The sequence below is a fragment of the Lepus europaeus genome, chromosome 14 (assembly GCF_033115175.1).
Source record: "Lepus europaeus isolate LE1 chromosome 14, mLepTim1.pri, whole genome shotgun sequence".
In the NCBI taxonomy this organism is placed as follows: domain Eukaryota; kingdom Metazoa; phylum Chordata; class Mammalia; order Lagomorpha; family Leporidae; genus Lepus; species Lepus europaeus.
Genome location: NC_084840.1, coordinates 44609981 through 44632380, shown reverse-complemented (window position 1 = coordinate 44632380; position 22400 = coordinate 44609981). Strand labels below are relative to the sequence as shown.

General features: G+C 39.0%; 1 protein-coding gene and 1 pseudogene across 1 annotated transcript in view; one reads left to right on the top strand and one right to left on the bottom strand.

Moving 5' to 3' along the window:
- The window catches only part of MALRD1 (MAM and LDL receptor class A domain containing 1), a 405586-nt gene that overhangs the window by 124850 nt on the left and 258336 nt on the right, over positions 1-22400 (bottom strand). The window contains exon 25 of the mRNA XM_062210772.1: positions 22024-22204. Within this exon, the coding sequence (XP_062066756.1) occupies positions 22024-22204 (181 nt within the window). The remainder of the gene's footprint in view (positions 1-22023; positions 22205-22400) is intronic.
- Positions 2619-10734, top strand: LOC133773819 (tRNA (cytidine(32)/guanosine(34)-2'-O)-methyltransferase-like; annotated as a pseudogene).

The following is a 22400-nucleotide window of genomic DNA, read 5'->3' as shown; positions in this document are numbered from 1 at the left end:
TGATGTGTTCCACTTCTAGACGTGGCCACAGAGATGCTGACACACAGCACACAGTACTCTTTTTCTCTCTCAAGATAGGAATGTCATCAGCATTAGGGTGAAGACCTGCATGGGTTCCTGCAAAAATGCATGTGTTCACCTGACAACAACTGTACAGTGAATAAGAAATGACTTTCTTTAAAAAGCAGATTTACTTATTTGAAAGGCAGCATTACAGAGAGAGTGAAAGATTCAGAGACATGGTAGGTGGTGGCAGAGAGAGAGTGAGATCCTCCATCTGCCAGTTCACTCCTCAAAAGTCCATAACAGAAATGGGCTAGACCAAAGCCAGGAGCCTGGAACTCCATCTTGGTTTCCCACATAGATGGCAGGGTCCAGGCACTTAAGTCAACCTCCCCTGCTTTTCCAGACACATTTGCCAGGAGCTGTATTAGAAGTGGAGCAGCCAGGAGTTGAGCCTACGTCACAATTCTACCAGATTTTTAAAGAAAAACTAATTGCTGGGTCTGGTGATGATTTATAGCACCTATAGTGCTGGCACCAAAAAAGGGCAATGGTTCGAGTCCCAGGCTGCTTCACTTGCAATCCAGCTCCACTCTAAAGTGCTTGGGAATATAGTAGATGATGACCCATGTACATGAGTCCCTAAACCAATGTGTGAGACCCGGACAAAGCTCTTGGCTCCTGGCTTCAGATGGGCCCAAATCCAGCCACTGAAGCCATCTGGGAAATAAATGAGTAGATGGAAGATTTTCTCTCTCCTTCTATCTAACTCTGCCTTTCAAGCAAACGAATAAATCTTTTAAAAAAGAAGAATTAATTCCAATACTTCTCAAAATATTCAAAACAATTTTAAGGGAAGGAATTCTCCCAAACTCCTTTTAAGAGGCCACCATCACCTTAGTTTCACAACCAGAAAAAGGTACAATAAAGAAAGAAAACTAGACCAATAGCCTGAAACATATAGATGCAAAAATCTCCAACAAAATAGTAGCTAATTAAGTGCAACAACACATCAGAAAGTCATTCATCTGAACCAAGTGGGATTAATCCCTGATATGCACAAATGGTTCAACACATATAAGGGGACCAAAAGACTCTACTAAAAGATCACAGAAAAGAGTATGGCAAAGCTGAAGAATAAAAAAAATGACATATTAATAGCCTTTATATACACAAACAATGCCATGGTTGAAACATAGCTTGTAAGGTCATTCCCATTCACAAAGGTACAATAAAAATTAAATACCTTGTGATAAATTTAACCAAGGAAGAGAAAGAGCCTTATAATGAAAATTATAAAACATTACAGAAAGACATGTAAGAAGACACCAAAAAAATGTCTTCCATGTTCATGAATTGGAAGAATTAACATCATCAAAATGCCATATTACCCCAAACAATTTACAGATTAATGTGATCCCAATTAAACTACCATAGATATTTTTCTCAGAGCTGGAAAAATCTACCTTAAAAATCATACAGAATCACAGGAATAGCTAAAGCAATGCTAAACATAAAGAATAAAGTTGGAGGCATCATAATACTTGGTTTTAAGACATCTTACAGGACAGTTGTAATCAAAACAACCTGGTACTGGCACAAAGTACACATGTGGACCAACAGAACAGATTAGTGACCCCAGAAATTATTCCACACGTTTTCAACCAACTAATCTTTAACAAAGGAGCTAAAATTAATCCCTGGAGAAATGACATTCTCTTCAACTAATGGTTGGGAAAATTGGATCTGTGAATGCAGAATTAGGAAACAAGATCCCTACCTTACACTCATATTTTAAATAATCAACTCAATATGGATCAAGGATCTAAATCTAAGACCTAAAACCATAAAATTATTAAGGTTAACATCAGAGAAGCTCTGCAAGACATTGGCATAGACAGGCTTCTTGAACATGACTCTAGAAGCATAGGTAATAAAGGTAAAAAATAGACAAATGTGATTTAATCAAACTAAGAGGTTTCTGCACTGCAAACGAAACATTCAGCAAAGAGGTAACTAACAGAATATGAAAACATATGTGCTGCTGATAAAGAATTAATATCCAGTATCTATAAAGACCTCAAGAAACTCAACAGAGGCCAGAGCTGGGGCATACAGGTTAGATGACACCTGTAGTGCTGGCACCCCAAATGGCTGCTTGTTTGAGTCCCGGATGCTCCATATATGATCCAGCTATTTAGTATAGATTGGAAAGGCAGTAGAGGATGGCCCAGGTGCTTGGACCCTTGTACCCACATGGGAGACTCAGAAGAAGCTCCTGGCACCTGGCTTTGGATAGTTCCAGCTCAGTTGTTGCAGCCATTTGGGGAGGTGAACCAGTTGATGGACACTTCTCTCTCTCTCTCTCTCTCTCTCTCTCTCTCTCTCTCCTACCTCTCTGTAACTCTGCCTTTCAAATAAAAAATCTTAAGAAAAAAAGAAAACAGAGACTAGATTAAGATGGCAGAGTAGGAAGGGAGCTTACTGCTCTATTCTAGAAGATAATTTTTAAAAAATGCAGAGAGTGCAATGTAATCTCAGTGAAGAATTAGGGAGAAAATGTCAGAGGAAATTTGTTGCAAATTAGAGCAACACAGTGGACCTTCATAGAGGGTATGAACGTGCACAACGCAGAACTCCAGCAGCTGAGAGCCTCCATACAAGCTTTGGAGCATGAGGTGAGACCAGACCAGAGCAGCCAAAGTCCCTGGTGATAAAGTTGCAGGAAAAATGGAAATCCAGCTTGTAGACCATAGGGGACAGTGTACATGCAAAACTAGAGGAGAAAAAAAAGGGAAGGGGCATATTCCTCTCTCCTAAATCACCCTGCTACAGCATCATCTAACAAGCTTATAGAGAGTGGGTGCCATTTTGGACATACATAACAATTGTGCTATTTCGAGTCCACAACCAGCAACCAGCCCAGTGGAGACTCCTGAGTCTGGTGGGCAGAAATGACAGAGGACTAGGTGTTCATGACAGTGGGAGGCTTGTGTACCAGGACTGTGAAAACCTGAGGCTGTGTGGGAGGGCTCACAGTATGTCTGGTATAGAAGGAACATTCCTCAATAAAATCAAAGAAATTTATGAAAAACCCATGGCCAGCATCCTATTGAATGGGGAAAAGTTAGAAGCATTTCCACTGAGATCTGGTACCAGACAGGGATGCCCACTCTCACCACTGCTATTCAACATGGTTCTGGAAGTTTTAGCCAGAGCCATTAGGAAAGAAAAAGAAATTAAAGGGATGCAAATTGGGAAGGAAGAAGTCAAACTATCCCTCTTTGCAGATAATATGATTCTGTATTTAGGGGATGCAAAGAACTCTACTAAGAGACTATTGGAACTCATAGAAGAGTTTGGCAAAGTAGCAGGATATAAAATCAATGCACAAAAATCAACAGCATTTGTATATACAGGCAATGTCACAGCTGAGAAAGAGCTTCTAAGATCAATCACATTCACAATAACTACAAAAACAATCAAATACCTTGGAATAAACTTAACCAAGGATGTCAAAGAAATCTATGATGAGACAAACAATCTGAAAGAAAGAAATAGAAGAGGATACCAAAAAATGGAAAAATCTTCCATGCTCATGGATTGGAAGAATCAACATCATCAAAATGTACATTCTCCAAAAGCAATTTATAGATTCAATGTGATACTAATCAAAATACCAAAGACATTCTTCTCAGATCTTTAAAAAATGATGCTGAAATTCATATGAAGGCACAGGAGACCTCAAAGAGCCACAGCAATCTTGTACAACAAATACAATGCCAAAGGCATCGCAACACCAGATTTCAAGACATACTACAGGGCAGTTGTTATCAAAACAGCATGGTACTGGTACAGAAACAGATGAATAGACCAATGGAACAGAATAAAAACACCAGAAATCATTCAAAACTTCTACAGCCAACTCATATTTGATCGAGGATCTAAAACCAATTCCTGGAGCAAGGACAGTCTATTCAACAAACTGTGTCGAGAAAACTGGATTTCCACATGCAGAAGCTTGAAGCAAGACCTCTATCTTACACCTTAAACAAAAATCCACTCAACACAGATTAAAGATCTATATCTATGACCCAACACCATCAAATTATTACAGAACATTGGATGCTTGCAAGATAGAGGCACCGGCAAAGACTTCCTGGAAAAGACCCCAGAGGGACAGGCAGTCAATGCCAAAATTAACAATTGGGATTACATCAAATTGAGACGTTTCTGTAATGCAAAAGAAACAGTCAGGAAAGTGAATAGGCAACCGACAGAATGGGAAAAATATTCACAAATTATCCAACTAATAAAGGTTTAAAACCATAATCTACAGAGAGATCAAGAAACTCCACAACAACAAAACAAACAACCCACTTAAGAAATGGGCCAAGGACCTAAATAGACATTTTTCAAAAGAGGAAATCCAAATGGCCAACAGACAAATGAAAAAATGTTCAGCATCAATAGCCATCAAGGAAATGAAACAAACAAACAAACAAATAAACAAAAAAAACCACAATGAGGTTTCACTCACCCTGGTTAGAATGCCTTACATACAGAAATCAACCAACAACAGATGCTGGCAAGGATTTGGGGAAAAAAGGACACCAACCCACTATTGGTAGGAATGCAAACTGGTAAAGCCACTATGGAAGTCAGTTTGGAGTTTCTTCAGAAACCTGAATATAACCCCACCACATGACCCAGCCATCCCACTACTTGGAATTTACCCAAAGGAAATTAAACTGGCAAATAAAAGATCTGCCTGCATCTCCATGTTTATTGCAGCTCAATTCACAATAGCTAAGTCATGGAATCAACCTAAATGCCCATCAACAGAAGACTGGATAAAGAAATTACGGGATATGTATGCTATAGGATACCAAACAGCATTAAGAAAATAAAATCTGGTCATTTGCAACAAGATGGAAGAATCTGGAAAACATCATGCTTGGTGAAATAAGCCAGTCCCAAATGGAGAAATATCATAAGTTCTCCCTGATCAGTGACAACTAACTGAACACCTAAAAGGAAACCTGTTGAAGTGAAATGGACACTATGAGAATCAATGACTTGATCAGACCTTGTCATGACTGTCTAGCAACAACTTACTATTTTATTACACTTAGTATTTTTTTTTGTTCTACTTAATACCATTGGTTGAACTCTTTAATTAACTCACAATTATTCTTAGGGATTTAAATGTAACTGAAAAGTGATCCCTATTAAATATGAGTAGGAATAAGAGAGGGAGGAGATGTACAGTTTGGCACAGGCTCACTCAGACTTACCTCTAATGGTAGAGCTAGAAATGTGCCAGGGGATTCCAATTCAATGCCATCTTACTAGTCAAAGTGATCAGGTTAAGTTCATAATTGATCATAATGATAGCATTAAGTGTGAAAGGGATCACATAAACAAGACTGGTGCCTGTTAATAATAACTGATAGAATTAAAAGGAGAGAACAATCCAACATGAGAAGTGGGATAAAAGCAGACTCATAGAATGGCAGATGTCCTAAACAACACTTTGGCCTCAGAATCAGCCCTTAAGGCATTCGGATCTGGCTGAAGAGACCATGAGAGTAGTTTAGGCATGGAAAGCCAAGACACTGTGGCAAAAAAAGAAGACCTAAATGAAAGATCTCTGTGAGTGAGATCCCAGCAAAAAGAATGGGCCATCAAGGAAGGAGGTACCTTTCTCTGAAGGGAGGAGAGAACTCCCACTTTGACTATGACCTTTTTAAAATAAGATCAGAGTTTGTGAACTCAAGAGGCTTCTATAGCCTTGGCAGCTCATGACAAGAGCCTCACCTGATTACTGAAGTCATGAGTGTCAATTGTTAAATCAACAACGGGAGTCACTGTGCACTTACTGCCCATGTAGGATCCCTGTCCTTAATGTGTTGTATTATGCGAATTAGTGGTAAAACTACTACTCTATACTTTGTGTGTTTGTGCAGGTACAAACTGTTGAAATCTTTACTTAGCATATACTAAGTTGATCTTCTGTAAATAAAGATAATTGAAAATGGATCTTGATGAGGAATGGGATGGGAGAAGGAGTGGGAGATGGGATGTTTGCAGGTGGGAGGGAGGTTATGTGGGGAAAAGCTGCTATAATCCAAAAGTTGTACTTTGGAAATTTATATTTATTAAATAAAAGTCAAAAAAATAAAAAATAAATAAAATATGGTCATTTGCAACAAAATAGAGGATTCTGGAAAAGATCATACTTAGTAAAATAGGCCAGTTTCAAAGGTACAAATACCGTATTTTCTCCCTGACCTGTGATAACTAATAGAGCACCTAAAAGGAAATCTGTAGAAGTGAAATTGAGACTTGAGAAGCAATGAATTAATTATCCTTTGTCTTGACTGGTGAGGAACAGTTTTCCTTTTTTTTTTTCATATTATTTGTCTAACTCTTTACTTAACATATAGTTAAACATATGTGTATAAAGTCAATTGAAAATAGAGCTCAGAAAAAATAAGAGTGGGAATAAGGGAGGGAGGAGGAAAAGCGGTGGGAGTATGGGTGTGATGGCAGGCATGGTGGGAAGAATAATCATGTTCTTAAAGTGGTAAAAATTAATTGTATGATGTTTTTAACTGTATAGCTGTATAGTCTGCATACAGTTCTACAGACTTACTTCTAAGGGTACAGTTTAAAAACTTGCCCTGGGACCCCAAATCCTCTTAAGCTGAGTGGAAAAAACACCATGTTGAGTATTAAAGTGATCATATGGATAGGATTACATGCCTGGTAACAATAATTAATAGAATAAAAAGGAGTGAATGTTCCAACATGAGAAGCAGACTCATAGAATGACATTTGCTTTAAGTAGCACTCTGACCTCAGAATCACACCTTAGGGCATTCTGATCTGGCTAAAAAGCCCATGAGAGCATTTCAGGCAAGGAAAGCCAAGACACTGTGGTAAACAAACTATCCTACATGAAGGACCTCTGTAAGTGAGTCCCCAGTGGAAAGAAGTGGTCATCAAAGAAGGATGTACTTTTCTCTCAAGGGAGGAGAAAGGATGACATATATTTATGTCATCACAAACAATGTTATCATTCTTGGGTGCTTCTTTAAAGTTAATTAAGTTTGTAAAAAAAAAAAAAAAGAAGAAGAAGAGAAATGAAATTAACTTCAAGATGCAGTGACTGGCCAGTGCCGTGGCTCAATAGGGTAATCATCCGCCTGTGGCGCCGGCACACCAGATTCTAGTCCCCGTCGGGGCGCCGGATTCTGTCCCAGTTGCCCCTCTTCCAGGCCAGCTCTCTGCTGTGGCCCGGGAGCGCAGTGGAGGATGGCCCAAGCGCTTGGGCCCTGCACCTGCATGGGAGACCAGGAGGAAGCACCTGGCTCCTGGCTTCGGATCAGCGTGGTGTGCCGGCTGCGGCAGCCATTGGAGGATGAACCAACAGTAAAGGAAAACCTTTCTAAACTCTGTCTCTCTCTCTCTCACTGTCCACTCTGCCTGTCCAAAAAAAAAAAAAAAAGATGCAGTGACTTTGAACAGCCCTTGTCTCGACTATTGAGGAAGGTTTTTTTTTTTAATGCAAATTGTTGAACTCTTAGTAAAGAATTGGTCTTCTATATATAAAGTTAATTGAAAATGGATCTTAGTGGAGAATGGGACTGAGAATGAAAAAGGGAGTAGAGGTGGGATTGTGAGTGGGAGGGCACGTATGGTGGGAAGATCCATTATATTCCTAAAGTTGTACCTATGAAATGCATACAGTTTGTAGTTCTTAAATAAAAGGTTTCTTTGGGAAAAAAAGAAAACAACAATAACAAGCAATACAGTTAAGAGATGGGCTAAGGACATAAACAGGTATTTTTCAAATGATGAAATACAAATCACCAATAGACACATGAAAAGATGCCTCAGGATCACTAGCCGTCGGTGAAATGAAAATGAAAAACACGATGAAATTTCACCTCACCCCAGTTAGAACAGCTATTATCCAGAAATCAAAAAATAACAAATGCTGGTGAGGATGTGGGGAAAAAGGTACTCTAATTTTACTATTGGTGGGAATGTAAACTAGCATAAACATTATGAAAGCCAGTATGGGGATTCCTCAGAAATCTAAAAATTGATCTACCGTATGACCAAGCCATTGCACTACTGGGAATTTTCCAAAGGAAATGAAATCAGCATTTGAAAGAGTTATCAGTTACCTCCATGTTTATTGTGGGTCAATTCACAATAACTAAGATATAGACTCAACCCAGATGTCCATCACTCAACTGATAACTGGATAAAGAAACTGTGGTATATATACATGATAGAATACTACACAGCCATAAAAAGAATTAAATATCATCTTTAACATCAAAATGGATGTAATTGGAGACCATTGTGTTCACTGAAATTTGCCAGTACCCCAGACAAATGTCATGTTTTCCCTGATTTGTGGCAACAAATATACAGAGTACAAAAAAGTCATGTACATGAATGAAATTTACATTTAGAGATTTGATTGTTTATACTCTTGAAGAACAGTGATTTTTCAGCTTACTATTTGTTGAATTCTATATTTAGTAGAGGGTTAAACTTGTGATTATAAAGTAAATTGAAAGTATGTCATTGTAAAATTTAAAAGAAAAATAAGAAAGGAAAGAGGAGGGAGGGTAGAATTGAGGGAGGGAAAGACGGTAAAGTGGGAATTATTATTATGCTCTTAAAACCATGTGTAGGAAATATATGAAATTTGTTCCTTTTGTATACATTTACAAAAGAAGAAATTACCATAGAAAATAATATCAGATTCCACAGAACAGAGATTTATGAAGGTCTGTAAATTACCTCAAAAGAATGATCATAAAAAGCACAAAAGATAAAGAACACCGATAAAGAAAATTAGGAAGTGAATGCATAATATCAATGAAAAGTTCAGCAAAGATACAAAAATTCTCCAAAAAGTACCAAACAGAAATTTTATAGATGATCTCAGTAAGTCAGACATGAATTACAGTTGAAAAATCTCAATAACAAATTAGAACAAGCAAAGCAAAGAATATTTGCATTGAAGATAAATCTTTTGAAATATCCCGGTCAGGAAAAAATATATAAAAAGAATGAAGAAAATCTGAGATTTTGGGAAACCATTAAATAAGGGAATAGTTGAATTATGAGAATTTTTGAGGGAGGTGAGAGGAATAAAGTTATGGAGAACCTATTCAACAATAATGAATGGATTTAAAAAAAGAAAGGACCTAATGATATGCTCCCAACAGGAGACTAAGAAACTCACTCTGCCAGAAAAGACAAAGAATGAAGATAAAAGGCTGAAAAATGATATTCCATGGGGAAAAAATAAACACACCAAAGCTACCAAGAGTAGCTGTACTTTTATCAGACAAAATAGACTTTCAGACAAAAACTGCAAAAACATACATAGGAGGATCCAAGATGACAGGACTCATATGGTGTGTTCAGGTTGGGTTAAAGACTCACAGCAGCACGGGCTTCCTAATTAGCACGGGGTTCCAAATTAGCCTGGCTGCCATACCCTTGTGCATGTGCAGTAGGCACTTGGGGCTACTGCAAACACAAACTGAAGCCATACAATCTCTCCGTGGTTTTCACTCTTACCAAGAATCAGGCCACACAAACCAGTCTCCTTCCTCCTGCTTCTCCACAGTCAGAAAGCTAAAGTAAGCTCTAGGGTGCAGAGGACAGGAATCCAGGCTGAGGCCATGGAGGCACATACTTGCTGTCCCACCAGCAAGGGAAGGAGTGTGGTCTGCCAGCGGTCTCTGTGGCTGTATTAGTACCTGTGGTTCGCACAGAGAAGGCTTCAGACCCAAGCTAAGTGGTCTCCTGCTCATAGGCTTACTGACACAGGGTGGCATCAGCTGACCATTGCAGGTTTCTGAGCAAACAGCATGTGAGATGGGTCTGACTTTGAAGTCTAGCAGACTGTCTACTACTGCCTGGCCAAGGAGAGTTTCAGGTGTACCTGTAGTGCTTCAAATGGTTACAGTTTGATAAGAAATTCCAAGTTTTTCAAGGTTTGACACAAACAGTTGGCCTGTTTGCTGTCTTGGGCCACTGGAGCCAGATGCTGAGTCAGAAAGTTGTGGGCCAAGGTGGTGGTTGTGGAGCTACAGGCTGTGGTTCCACTACAAAGTAGGGTCCAGGTCCAGGGAGACACTTCCCAGCTGTCCACTGCCACAGACATCATGCAGCACTTTGCCGGCTGCCCCACCTACCCAGTGGTGTGTGATGGAGATCCTAATGTAACTGGTCTTCATGATGCTGATGAGTATATGTAGGCCCATCTCCTAGTCACCCTGAACATTGCCACACACATCCTAAAGCTCTCAGGCTGCTTCATGGCCAAAATGTCCCAGAGCCAGGATGTGATGGTGCTCTACGATTACCCGTGTGATTTCTTCAATGTGTTCTGTGCCAAGCCCAAGGACAGCTGGAACTCCAGCATCAAGGCCTTTGTTGTCTGTCAGGGTTATGACCCCTTTGAAGAGTTCATGAGTCCTAAACAAGTCCCTGCTGGGCCATTCTTATGATTGCAACCAGCTGGATGGTCCCACCTGCATGACTGTGCCTTTCATGACTTATGGGGACTTGAGTGCCTATGAGACAAAATGTAGTTACCTGCTAGACCTACAGGATAGTTCTGAGTGCAATACACTCTGCCCACATAGCCCTCCATGTCACCATTGTTGTTTCTGCAACAATTCTACATAGATAACAAGAAAAGAAATAGTGCCCAAGTCTGTGGAATACCTGACTGAGGCCTTGCTTCTTGTCTAAACCTCTCCAAGGATGTCTTGATTATGTCCAGAATTTCCTGGACAGAAGTCAGGTATCCGTGAACTGGACAGATGAAGATATTACAGCTTTATTTTCACTACTGACTGAAATTTCATTTTTACTACTAGTTATGAATTTTAGTACCAAACCTCAATAGTAAAAACAGTAATTGCCACTTTCTCACTGACACAAACCAGTTACCTTTAATTTCTACACTAAAAAGTGCTCATGCTGAATGAGACAAACCATAAATTACACATTTATGGAAAAGACCTGCCCCTCAAATATAACCAATATCCCCCAAATATGATATTTTAATTATTTGACACCTCTGGAATATGTTATTCTACATTTTGGATCTGCTAAGGTTTTGATCATTTCTTTGATGACAATTTTGTAGTATCATTTTCATTTTGAATTTAATTACACAGTCAATATATTACATTTTTTTGGAATTCAACTTAAATGTTCTAATTATGGTAATCATTAATAATGTCACACTTATATTATGATATAATACATGAAAAAAGATCGGATGATAGTTATTCAATTTGTTCCAAGTGTTATATATTTTGTAACATATAAACAAGTGTTTTGTCATCTGATCACACCAACATACAAGAGAACAAAGCATTACTAGTACTCCAAAAGTCCTATTTCTCCCTCTCCATTTTTTAAACATATGAAATAAGAGTACATTGCCATTTAGATGGTATGATTCTGTGAAGAACTATTTATAATATATACTGAATCAAATCAGTTTCCTTTAAAGTTACATTACAGTTACTTGTGGCATATTATAACATTATTGGCATTGTCACCACTTTGAAGGATATATTTTATAATTTGCAGTTCTGATTTTAGAAAACATATTTATTATTGCAAAGCTATACAAAGATTCATGATATATATATGTATATGTATATATATTAAATTATCAAGGTATCGAGGAGAGTGGCAAGATGGTGGAATAGGAAGGGAGCACATTGATATTCTTCGGCAAGACACAGGTTAATAAAAGTGGAGATACTGCATGGTCAAGGAAGAGTAGGGGAAGAAACAGCAGAGGAAACTCTTCCGGAACTAGTGATTCACAGTGGACCTGCGTGGAGAGCGTGGGAGCCCAAGTTCGGGACACCAGTGGCAGACTCAACGCACCAGCGCTGGAACGCGAGGTGAGCCGAACCGCAGTAGCCCGAGACACCAGCGGGCAAGCGGAAAGAGGAGACTAGAGGGAACGAGGCTTGACACTCCATGGGGAAAAGTTCACCAGGCTAACTAGAAGAGAGAGAGGAAAAAAAAAAAAAGTGACCGAAACGGACATGAGTTTCTCTCTCTCCGCTCACCCCTCAAGGGCGAGCAAGACAAAGAGCAGGCACCATTTTGGACATACGTCATAAGCAGGGCGACCTCGGGTCTGCACCGGCCCTGAGCCGAGCAGAAAAACCTGACTCTGGGGGGGTGAAATAACAGGAGATTAGGATCTAACTTGGCAACCCAGTGGGAGACTGCAGGAGAATTGGAGCCCACACCGAGGGCAGCAGAGATTCCCTGTGTGGTCCTTGAGAAAGAGCTTCTGATCTCTGGCTCCTGTGGGTATATCATTTGCCTGCTAACTACCTCCAATTATGTTCAGCTGTGTGGACTTACATCCCTTTTGAATCAAAAAAAAAAAAAAAGAAAGAAAGAAAGAAAGAGAGATTTACCACGCCTAACCTGGGAGTGTCATCTTGACACACCCTCAACCCTGAGGAACCAAACACAGCTCTCAGTCCACACCCATCTCAAGCCTCTAAGGCTCCACTGAAAGCAGACAGTCCACTTAATCTAGAGTCATAGTATAACAAGAAAAAAAAAAACACCACAGTGAAGAAACCAAATATCTCCAACATGCCATACAACAAACGCAAAAACCGAGGTAACAAGAACAAGGAAGACACTATGACGCCCCCAAATGAAAAAGACACCCCAATGCAAGATTATGAAGATGATGAGACAGAAGAAATGCAAGAAGCGGATCTCAAAAAATTGATAAGAACATTAAGAAGTTCTCAAAAACAAATTCTTGAACTACAGAAATCCTTCATGGACAAGATAGAAAATCTCGTGAAAGTGAAATATTAAGGAGGAATCAAAATGAAATGAAACAATTAGTGGAACAAGAAACGGTGATAGTGACGAGAAATCATAATGAAATGAAGAATTCAATAGATCAAATGACAAACACATTAGAGAGCCTTAAAAACAGAATGGGCGAAGCAGAAGAGAGAATATCAGACTTAGAAGACAGAGAACAGGAAAGGAAACAGGCAAACCAAAGAAAAGAAGAAGAAATTAGAAATCTAAAAAATATTGTCGGGAATCTACAGGATACTATTAAAAAATCTAACATTCGGGTTCTAGGAGTTCCTGAAGGCATGGAGAGGGAGAAAGGATTATGAGGCATTTTTAGTGAGATACTAGCAGAAAATTTCCCAGGTTTGGAGAAGGACAGAGACATCCTAGTACAGGAAGCTTATAGAACCCCTAATAAACATGACCAAAAGAGATCCTCACCACGACACATTGTAATCAAACTCACCACAGTGAAACATAAAGAAAAGATTCTAAAAGGTGCAAGAGAGAAACGTCAGATTACTCTCAGAGGATCTCCAATTAGACTCACAGCAGACTTCTCAGCAGAAACCCTACAAGCTAGAAGGGAATGGCGAGACATAGCCCAGGTACTAAGAGAGAAAAACTGCCAGCCCAGAATATTATATCCTGCAAAGCTCTCATTTGTGAATGAAGGTGAAATTAAGACTTTTCATAGCAAACAGAAACTGAAAGAATTTGTTGCCACTCATCCTGCCCTGCAAAAGATGCTTAAAGATGTGTTACACACAAAAACACAGAAACATGGTCACCAATATGAAAGAAGGTAAAGGAAGGAAACCTCACAGCAAAAGATCACAGGAAGCTCAATTTCTCTTTGACATAGAATTAAACTCTGATGCTCTGTTAGAGGAATGTGTTAAAGTAATCTATTATGTTCTCTTGATGTCTGTTAAATTCTAATTGTTCAAAAACAGCTGAATTTTTATTAAGAGTTATTTAAATATGTGCTTATTTTCAAAGATTTGAATAATCAACTTGTAACAATGATCAAATTTGGTCTATGTTATGTCATGATTTTAAGGAATCTTATTTCAACCAGATATTTTGGATTTTGATATTGGTCTATTATGCTATAACATAGCATATGTGCGTACATATTGTATGTCCACATGGGGAAATTTTATTAAGAGTTTTATTTTAAATGGCTTATAGATAAGATTGTCCATAAATTTAAGCTGCTAAAATCAATCAAAGATACATTTTAATTCGTGTGACCTGAATCTGTGTATCATATGTTTTAAACTTGTTGGTAGAAAGAAACTAAAAACATTTTATATGATTGTGCTTAAGTTTACTGGTTAAACAAACTACACCATGTTAGATATTTAAGAGGTGTTTACAAATACATGATTCTTAAAATTTATAGAAGGCATTGGACCTTCTGGTAAATGTTTTCTTAAGTTGTTATCTAATGGTTGAAACGGTTTGCTAAGTATTCATGTAATATTGCTATTGTCAGCAAGCGATCTAGGACTTGCTCCCTCATTTCTCTATTCTAAGCCCAACTTGTTCTTTCATTTCTCTATTCTCTTCAAGTTAGGGAACTAATTCTATTATGAAGGAATCTGTAGGACGCACAATTTAATCTTTAGACCTTATAAGAGATGGCTAACATTTTTCTGTAACAGCATAGCCAAAATAAGAACTTAAATAATAATCTCATAGCTAGATTCACTTCACCATCAGCCAAGTATACAGTAAGTAGAAAAAAAAAACCTCCCTTTCAGACCAAAGGGAAAGAAAGTTTTAAAGTGAGAATATAATTTTCCTCATGGGCATTGTCTACCTTAGAAAAACTACTACAGAACATGCCTGTGACTATACACCTGTAGTTCAGGCCACCGAAGATTAGAGATCGGACTTGGGCACTCCCTTGACTTGCATCCTCTGGTCTGCTTTAACACAAACCAGGAGGAAAAGAAAGCTAGGCATCAGAAGCAATGGGTGGCAGGCCTATTCATGGCTGATCTGTACGGTGATCTGCCCTCAAGGAGACCCAACAGGCCAGTCCACTGTAGTGGCTTTCAAAGTGGTAAGCCTGGGCTTCAGCAGAAGTCAGCTTGTGAAGAGCCCTGGCCGCTCTGCCAAGAGTTGGATCACTGGAAATGGACCTGCCCTGGAGTCGAAGTATGCCCAGGTCAGAGCCACAGATCTTATTGGCTCCAAGCTGAAAAGCCCTTCACTCAGCCCAACTTCCAAAGTGACCACTGCAGCTGAGGGTATGGTCAAGTAGGGTCAGCAACATTGCAGGCAGAACTGTAAATTTCTTGTTAGAGATGCCCCCTGCCTTTACCTGGCCAGCTCTCCTCCCAGGCCAGCCAAGTAATGAAAGTCAACAGAGTGCCTTCCCCTAGGAGGTTCACACCTCCCTTAGGATGTACCCCATGTGAAGAGATAGGTAGGTCTGGGCCTCTTAACTTACAAGGCCTAAAGCCCACCAGATTATTATCAAGCCCCTTCTATCAGGTTCTGTTTGCCTCTCAATTAGAAAACTTAATTATAGCTTAGACAGCACCTTTCTTAGCTCCTCTAATAATGACCCTGTCCTTTGTTCTAGACCCTGTCTAGTGCACTTGGGCCTCATTCCTTTGTAATCATAACCTCTACTCTACCACCAATGGCTCTACTCCCAACCTGTGTGTACTGATGGTCCTCTTCCCCACTTAATGCTGTATAATTGTTCAGACCTGGTTAAGGCCACTCTTAGGATCATTGGTTACTATCCTCACCCTGTCTTTTATGACCTTGTCTAAATATGAGCAGAGTCGGCAAACTTGGAAGGCTTCCATAGCCTTGAAAACTCATGACAAGAGCCTAGGGTGATTACTGATGCCACAAACAAGAGTGTCAATTTGTTGGGTCAACAACAGGAGCCACTGTGCGCTTGCTCCTGATGTGGGATTTCTGTCCTTAATATACTGTACATTTTGATTTAATGCTATAACTAGTACTCAAACAGTATGTTTCACTTTGTGTTTCTATGTGGGTGCAAACTGTTGAAATCTTTATACTAAATTGATCTTCTGTATATAAAGAGAAAAAAAATTATCAAGGTATCAAAACAAGGTATGACAATTTTAAATATTTTTGTGCCTAATGCCAGACATACTGTTTTATAACACAGAGTTATAGAGAGGAAAATGCTTCAATGCAGTATTAGTGGGCATCCCTATTATAGCAATGAACAGATCGTCCAGTGGAAAAAATCACAAAAGAAACAAGAGTTAAACAGTGCTGGGGCTGGTGCTGTGGTGTAGCTGGTAAAGCCACTGTCTGCAGTACTAGCATTCCATATGAGCACTGGTTCAAGTCCCAGCTGCTCCACTTCTGATCCAGCTCTCTGCTATGGCCTTGGAAAATAGTAGAAAGGTGGCCCAAATCCGTGGGCCCCTGCACCCACAGGGGAATCCCAGAGGAAGCTCCTGGCTCCTAGCTTTCAATTGGGGCAGATCCAGCCATTGCAGCCATTTGAGGGAATGAACCAATGGATGGAAGACCTCTCTCTCTCTTTCTCTGCCTCTGTCTCTCTGCCTTTCAAATATATATATATATATATATATATATATATATATATATATATCTTAAAAAAAATTAAGAAAACCAATGATGCTAAAGACCAAAATGATCTAATAGATCTAAACAGAACATTCTATCCAATAACCATATGAAATTCTTCAACAAAACGTGGCAAACAAGAAAACAGAGCATTAAAAGGAACATACACTATTATCAACTGAGATTTATGCATGGAGTGCAGATTGCTCGACCACATAGATCAACAAATGTGGAACATTACACTAAGAGAATGAAGGATAAAAACCTATGGTCATCTGAATATAAGCAAGGAAAGAGTTTGCCAAAATTCAACACCCTTTAATGATAACAATCTTTGACAAATTTAGATATAACAGATAGCATCATATTTAATGGTGAAATGCTAAGTTTTTCCTCAAAGGTAAGGAACAAGAAAAGGATGTCCATTCTTGACACTAATATTCAACACAGTACTGAAAGTCCTCGTCAGGCCAAATTGGCAAGAAAAGGAAAAAAGACATTCAAATAAGCAACAAGTGAAATTATTTCTGTTTGCAGATGACATGATGTTATATATGGAAATCCCTGAAGCTACCACAAAAATATCATTATTCATGGAATCTAAAATTGTTGAATTCATAGAAGCAGAGAATAGACTGGTGGTTTCTGAAGTTTGGGAGGGAGAAGAAAATATGGAGGTGATGGTTAAAGAGTATAACATTTCATTTATGGAAGGAAAGTTATGGGGTTATCACATTATACAGCGGTGACAAGTATTATAGATTTAAAATTTCTTTAGGATAGAGCTTACATTCAATACTTTTATTGTTAAAAAAAAATTAAGAAGTAAAACCAGGGCAAGCATTTGGTAGAGAGGTGAAGATGCTGCTTCGGACCTCACATCCATATCAGAGCTGCTTGGGCTCCCACTTAAAATTCTAGCTTCCTGCTCGTGCACACGCTGGGAGGCAGCAAGTAACTCAAAGTGGTTGGGTTCCTGAGAACTCATGTTAGAGACTGAGACTGAATTCTAGATTTCTGGCTTCAGCATGGTCAAGACCCAGCTGTTAAGGGTATTTAGAGTGTGCATCAGGAGAAGGAAGATCTTTCTCTATTTGTCTTTGTATTTCTTTCTCTGCCTGTCAAATAATAATAAAGTTTAAACCTTAAAAATATAAAGGGAGTGGGATGGCACATTGAGATGAAATATGTAGGTTTATGGCTTTCATGGTGATGACTATTTCACAACCATTGTATAATCCAACTTATATGGTTGCATACAATAAGTGCAATTCTTACATGGCAGTCAAAACTCAATAGTGGTTTTTTGGAGAAAAAGTAAATTTTTGATTATTAAATGATTTTTGGATTGTAACATAATTTTGGCAAAAGTAAAAGTTCAAACACTTGAGGAATAATACTATATCAAACCCCAGTGTTAAAAAATGCCATATACATATACATTAAAAATATTCTTTTACATGTAATATAAGGACGCATATTATTGCCTTTGCATTACAATTACCTAAAGCTTTAAATTGTATGGATGTTTAGACCTCACACCAGAATGATTTAATTAGTCCAAATCAAGGCCTAGGTAGAGAGAGTAGAGATAATATTTTAAGCTCCTCAAGAGATTTTAATGTGCAGACAAGATTGAGAATCACAGTTAAGGATGCATTTCATTATTTTTGCTTACATTTTTAATAAAGGCAAAGAGAAGAAGAAAAATAGGAAAATGGAAAACAACTATCTCTTTAGACAAACACATTTTCTATAGTGGACTATGGGTAACATTCCTATGAGAACAAAATCTAAAATTAAGCAAGCAGTATATTCCTAAATACAGGTTTTCTAGGATACTTGACATCTTGAGATTCATATTTTATTTATAATTTTTGCTTTTATTGAAGTAAGTACTAAGACACTTCTTTTACATAATTGTGATTTTTTTTCAGTCACTGTACTAAAGTGCTCTGACCTTTAGGTTTTTTTGTTTTTGTTTTTGTTTTTGTTTTTGTTAAATGCTGCTTTCTCCTTCTAAACTAGTAATAGTAGAAAGTAACTTAGGGTAACTATCCTCTAAGCTCCTTCTCATCACCCATGTTACCTAGCATTGATATTTCATTAGCATATAATTTAACACTAGGGAGGTTTTTATTATAATTCATTTTTTAGTACCATTCATGGTCTTTCAAACTTTCTCACTATGCTTTTAAAATTCTTTCCATATCAACTAAAAATAATCTATTAGTATTCATGATTTGTAGCAGGCTGGGCTATTAAAATTGAAGAGTTACTTTTTCCTAAAATGTATTTAATATGCAATTGATCATATTCAACTACAATGAACCATACCTTTTTATTTGACAATAAAGAATTATAGAAAAAAGTAATTTATCACTAAATAGGAGATACTAAAATATAACTCGATATGCTGAGTAATGGATTGTGTTGAACAAAATTAATTATAATCATGTAAATTGTCTTAGGATTTTAAGGTGAAGAAGGAAAGAAACATTGCAAAGTTCTTCATGAAACTAGACAAAGCCAGGATGATAATCTCATCTTCTACTTGACTCTGCCCTTCTAGGAATCCTTCTGCTTCCCTTGTGAGGAAAGGTATTTCTTTGTGCATTAAGAGCTTATTTCTTTGTAAAAATCAGAAAAACTTAAGAATGTTTCCTTAAATTGCAAAAACCATTTTTAGATAAAATAATTGATCATACTCAAAACTTGACATCCAAGATGAAATCACTAGGAAAGGGCTTAAGCAGCACATTCTCACACCTACATTCCCTTTTCATATGTGCAGAGTGCCACTTCCCTGGGTTGAAGCACCCTCCAAGACCTCTCCAAGCCCAATCCTGTTTCCTGTAGGCCAAGATACCCAGAGCTATGTGTACCTGAAATCAAATGCAGCCCAAGTGTTAAGTGTATGTAACACATGTAAGGTAGCTTTTCCAAAAGATCAGCAATTTTCCTGGAAACATCGAAGGTGTGGGAATCAGAATTTAGAGGATTATTCTAAGCAGAATGCTTTGAAGCTCCAGTACTCATAGAAAGACCAAATGCTGTAACACCACCAAATCCAAAGTCACATTTTTTTTTCTTTTTTTTTTTTTTTTTTTGGACAGGCAGAGTGGATAGTGAGAGAGAGAGACAGAGAGAAAGGTCTTCCTTTTTGCCATTGGTTCACCCTCCAATGGCTGCTGCGGCCGGCGCATCTTGCTGATCTGAAGCCAGGAGCCAGGTGCTTCCTCCTGGTCTCCCATGCAGGTGCAGGGCCCAAGGACTTGGGCCATCCTCCACTGCCTTCCCGGGCCATAGCAGAGAGCTGGCCTGGAAGAGGGGCAACCAGGATAGAATCCGGAGCCCCAACCGGGACTAGAACCTGGTGTGCCGGCGCCGCAAGGCGGAGGATTAACCTGTTGAGCCATGGCGCCGGCCCAAAGTCACATTTTTTTAATTGCCACAGTGGAAGGATATTTTAATATGAGAGCAACAATAAAATTAAATAGCAGTCAGGTTTCACTCCAGTACCAGAGAGTACCTACTAAGTGACTCAGTATAGTAAGCCACAGAACACATGTACCTCATTGGCAGTATGTATCACACAGAACTGTTTTGGAAATCAAAAGAACTTGGCACACTGTGAAACTGTACAAATGTATTTATAATTATTTTGACATTTTCTGGGTAGTTTTATAAAGAAAATACGTGTAGGAGTACTTCACATTTAGAAGCATGATAAACCATAGCAAGCTTTTTCCAAGTTATAATTCACATGATGGAGAAGCATTTTTAATCTCCTAAACCCAGCTCTAACCCAAGTCTGCTTGAATTTATCCAGCTAAATTTCCTTCTCATATATGCACTAACTGCCAAGTTTCTAACCCACTCTTACTGGCCAGTTTTTAATGAATGCAAATTAGTAATATGCATATAAATATTCAGCTTAACATTGTAAATCATGGTGAAAAATAAATCCAGAGGAGAACACGTCTACATGTTAGAAAGGAGGTATAGGCCGGCACCGCGGCTTAATAGGCTAATCCTCCACCTGCAATGCCAGCACACCAAGTTCTAGTCCCGGTCGGGGCGCTGGATTCTGTCCCAGTTGCTCCTCTTCCAGTCCATCTCTGCTATGGCCCAGGAGTGCAGTGGAGGATGGCCCAAATGCTTGGGCCCTGCACCCGCATGGGAGACCAGGAGAAGCACCTGGCTCCTGGCTTCGGATCAGTGCAGTGCGCTGGCCACAGCGGCCATTGCGGGGTGAACCATCAGTAAAGGAAGACCTTTCTCTCTCTCTCTCTCATTGTCCACTCTACCTGTCAAGAAGGAAGGAAGGAAGGAAGGAAGGAAGGAAGGAAGGAAGGAAGGAAGGAAGGAAGGAAGGAAGGAAGGAAGAAAGGAAGGAGAAAGAAAGAAAGAAAGAAAGAAAGAAAGAAAGAAAGAAAGAAAGAAAGAAAGAAAGAAAGAAAGAAAGAAAGGAAGGAAGGAAGGAAGGAAGGAAGGAAGGAAGGAAGGAAGGAAGGAAGGAGGTATACATGAGAGGGGAGTTCATTGTGCCGCTGGAAGATGGAGAAGGGACTGTTAGGCTCTGAATCTTTGCATCCCTTCTAAATTCCTGTGTTCAAATCCTAATCCTCAAGTGATCTCAGGGGCCTCTGGGAGAGGAGTAGTTCATTGGGGCAACACCCTCTTAAATGGAATTAGTATGCTTCTAAAATAGGCCCAAGGAAGCTCATTCACCCTTCCACCCTCCCAGCACACAGCAAGAAAGTGCTGTCAAGGAACCAACAGATGATTCCTTTCCAGATACTGATTCTGCCAATGCCTTGATCCTGGATTTCCCAACCTCCAGAACTGAGGAAAAATATGTGTGTTGTTTATAAGGCACCCCACCTGTGGCAGTTTGTGAAAGCAGCCTGAACAGACTATCATAGGTTTCATCTTTAAACTGTTGTGCCCAGATTGTTAGATCCCTGCAGAGACCCCCAGAGAGTCGATCACACTGAACTGCAAAAAGCAAGGTTTATTCGGGAGTACAAGCTGCAACCCCATCCAACCCCATCCAACCAACTGGCCCAGTGGAGGAATGAGAGAGGCTCCGGTCCTTGTTTGGGAGAGTTTTTAAAGGAAAAGAGGGCTACATCAGCAGGAAAAAAAAAAAAGAGTTACATACAGCATGGAAGCTTTGGGTACAGGGAGTTACTTTGTTTAGCAGTCTCTACTCTGCTGTCCTTGGTCTACTGAGCTGGCTGTCGCTGGTAAGCTTGGATATCTCTGCAATGCCTGCTTTTACAAGGACTCGGGTCTGCTACAGGAAATGGAGGCTGCTTTTTTTAATTGTTTTAAAATGGAGTCACTTTGGCTCTTCAAAACCATGTAGTTGTTCACAACAATTCACATTCCAATTCATTGTGTCTGCACATAATATACAACAGAACATTTTATAAAGGTACAGCAAAGAAAAAGTGGCTAGATTATAAATGTGTTTCTAAATGGAAATGTTTTATAGAAACTTACCAGTTGTGCAGTTTTTAAATTCAATATCATCAATTGCTGCTCCTCCTCCAAGATCCCTTGTTCTAATCCCTTGGAATATAACTTCAAAATTCCTTAACTTTCCTAGCATGATGACAGCCTGTTGCCAATGATTAGCATGGTTCTCACTTTCTTCCCATACTTTCCGGAGTCCTTGTTCTGTCTGAAAGTAAAGAAGCTTGCATTAGGGAAATAATTAAACATGAAATAATAAGTAAAAGAGTTATTTAGCACAGAAGCATTTTTCCAGTGACTACTGAAAAAGGAACCTAGATAATATCCATGATTGAATTTATCTCACCAAAAACAGAGGTATTTTAATATTTTCCCCAAAGCAATACTAGCAGCAACAGTAATAA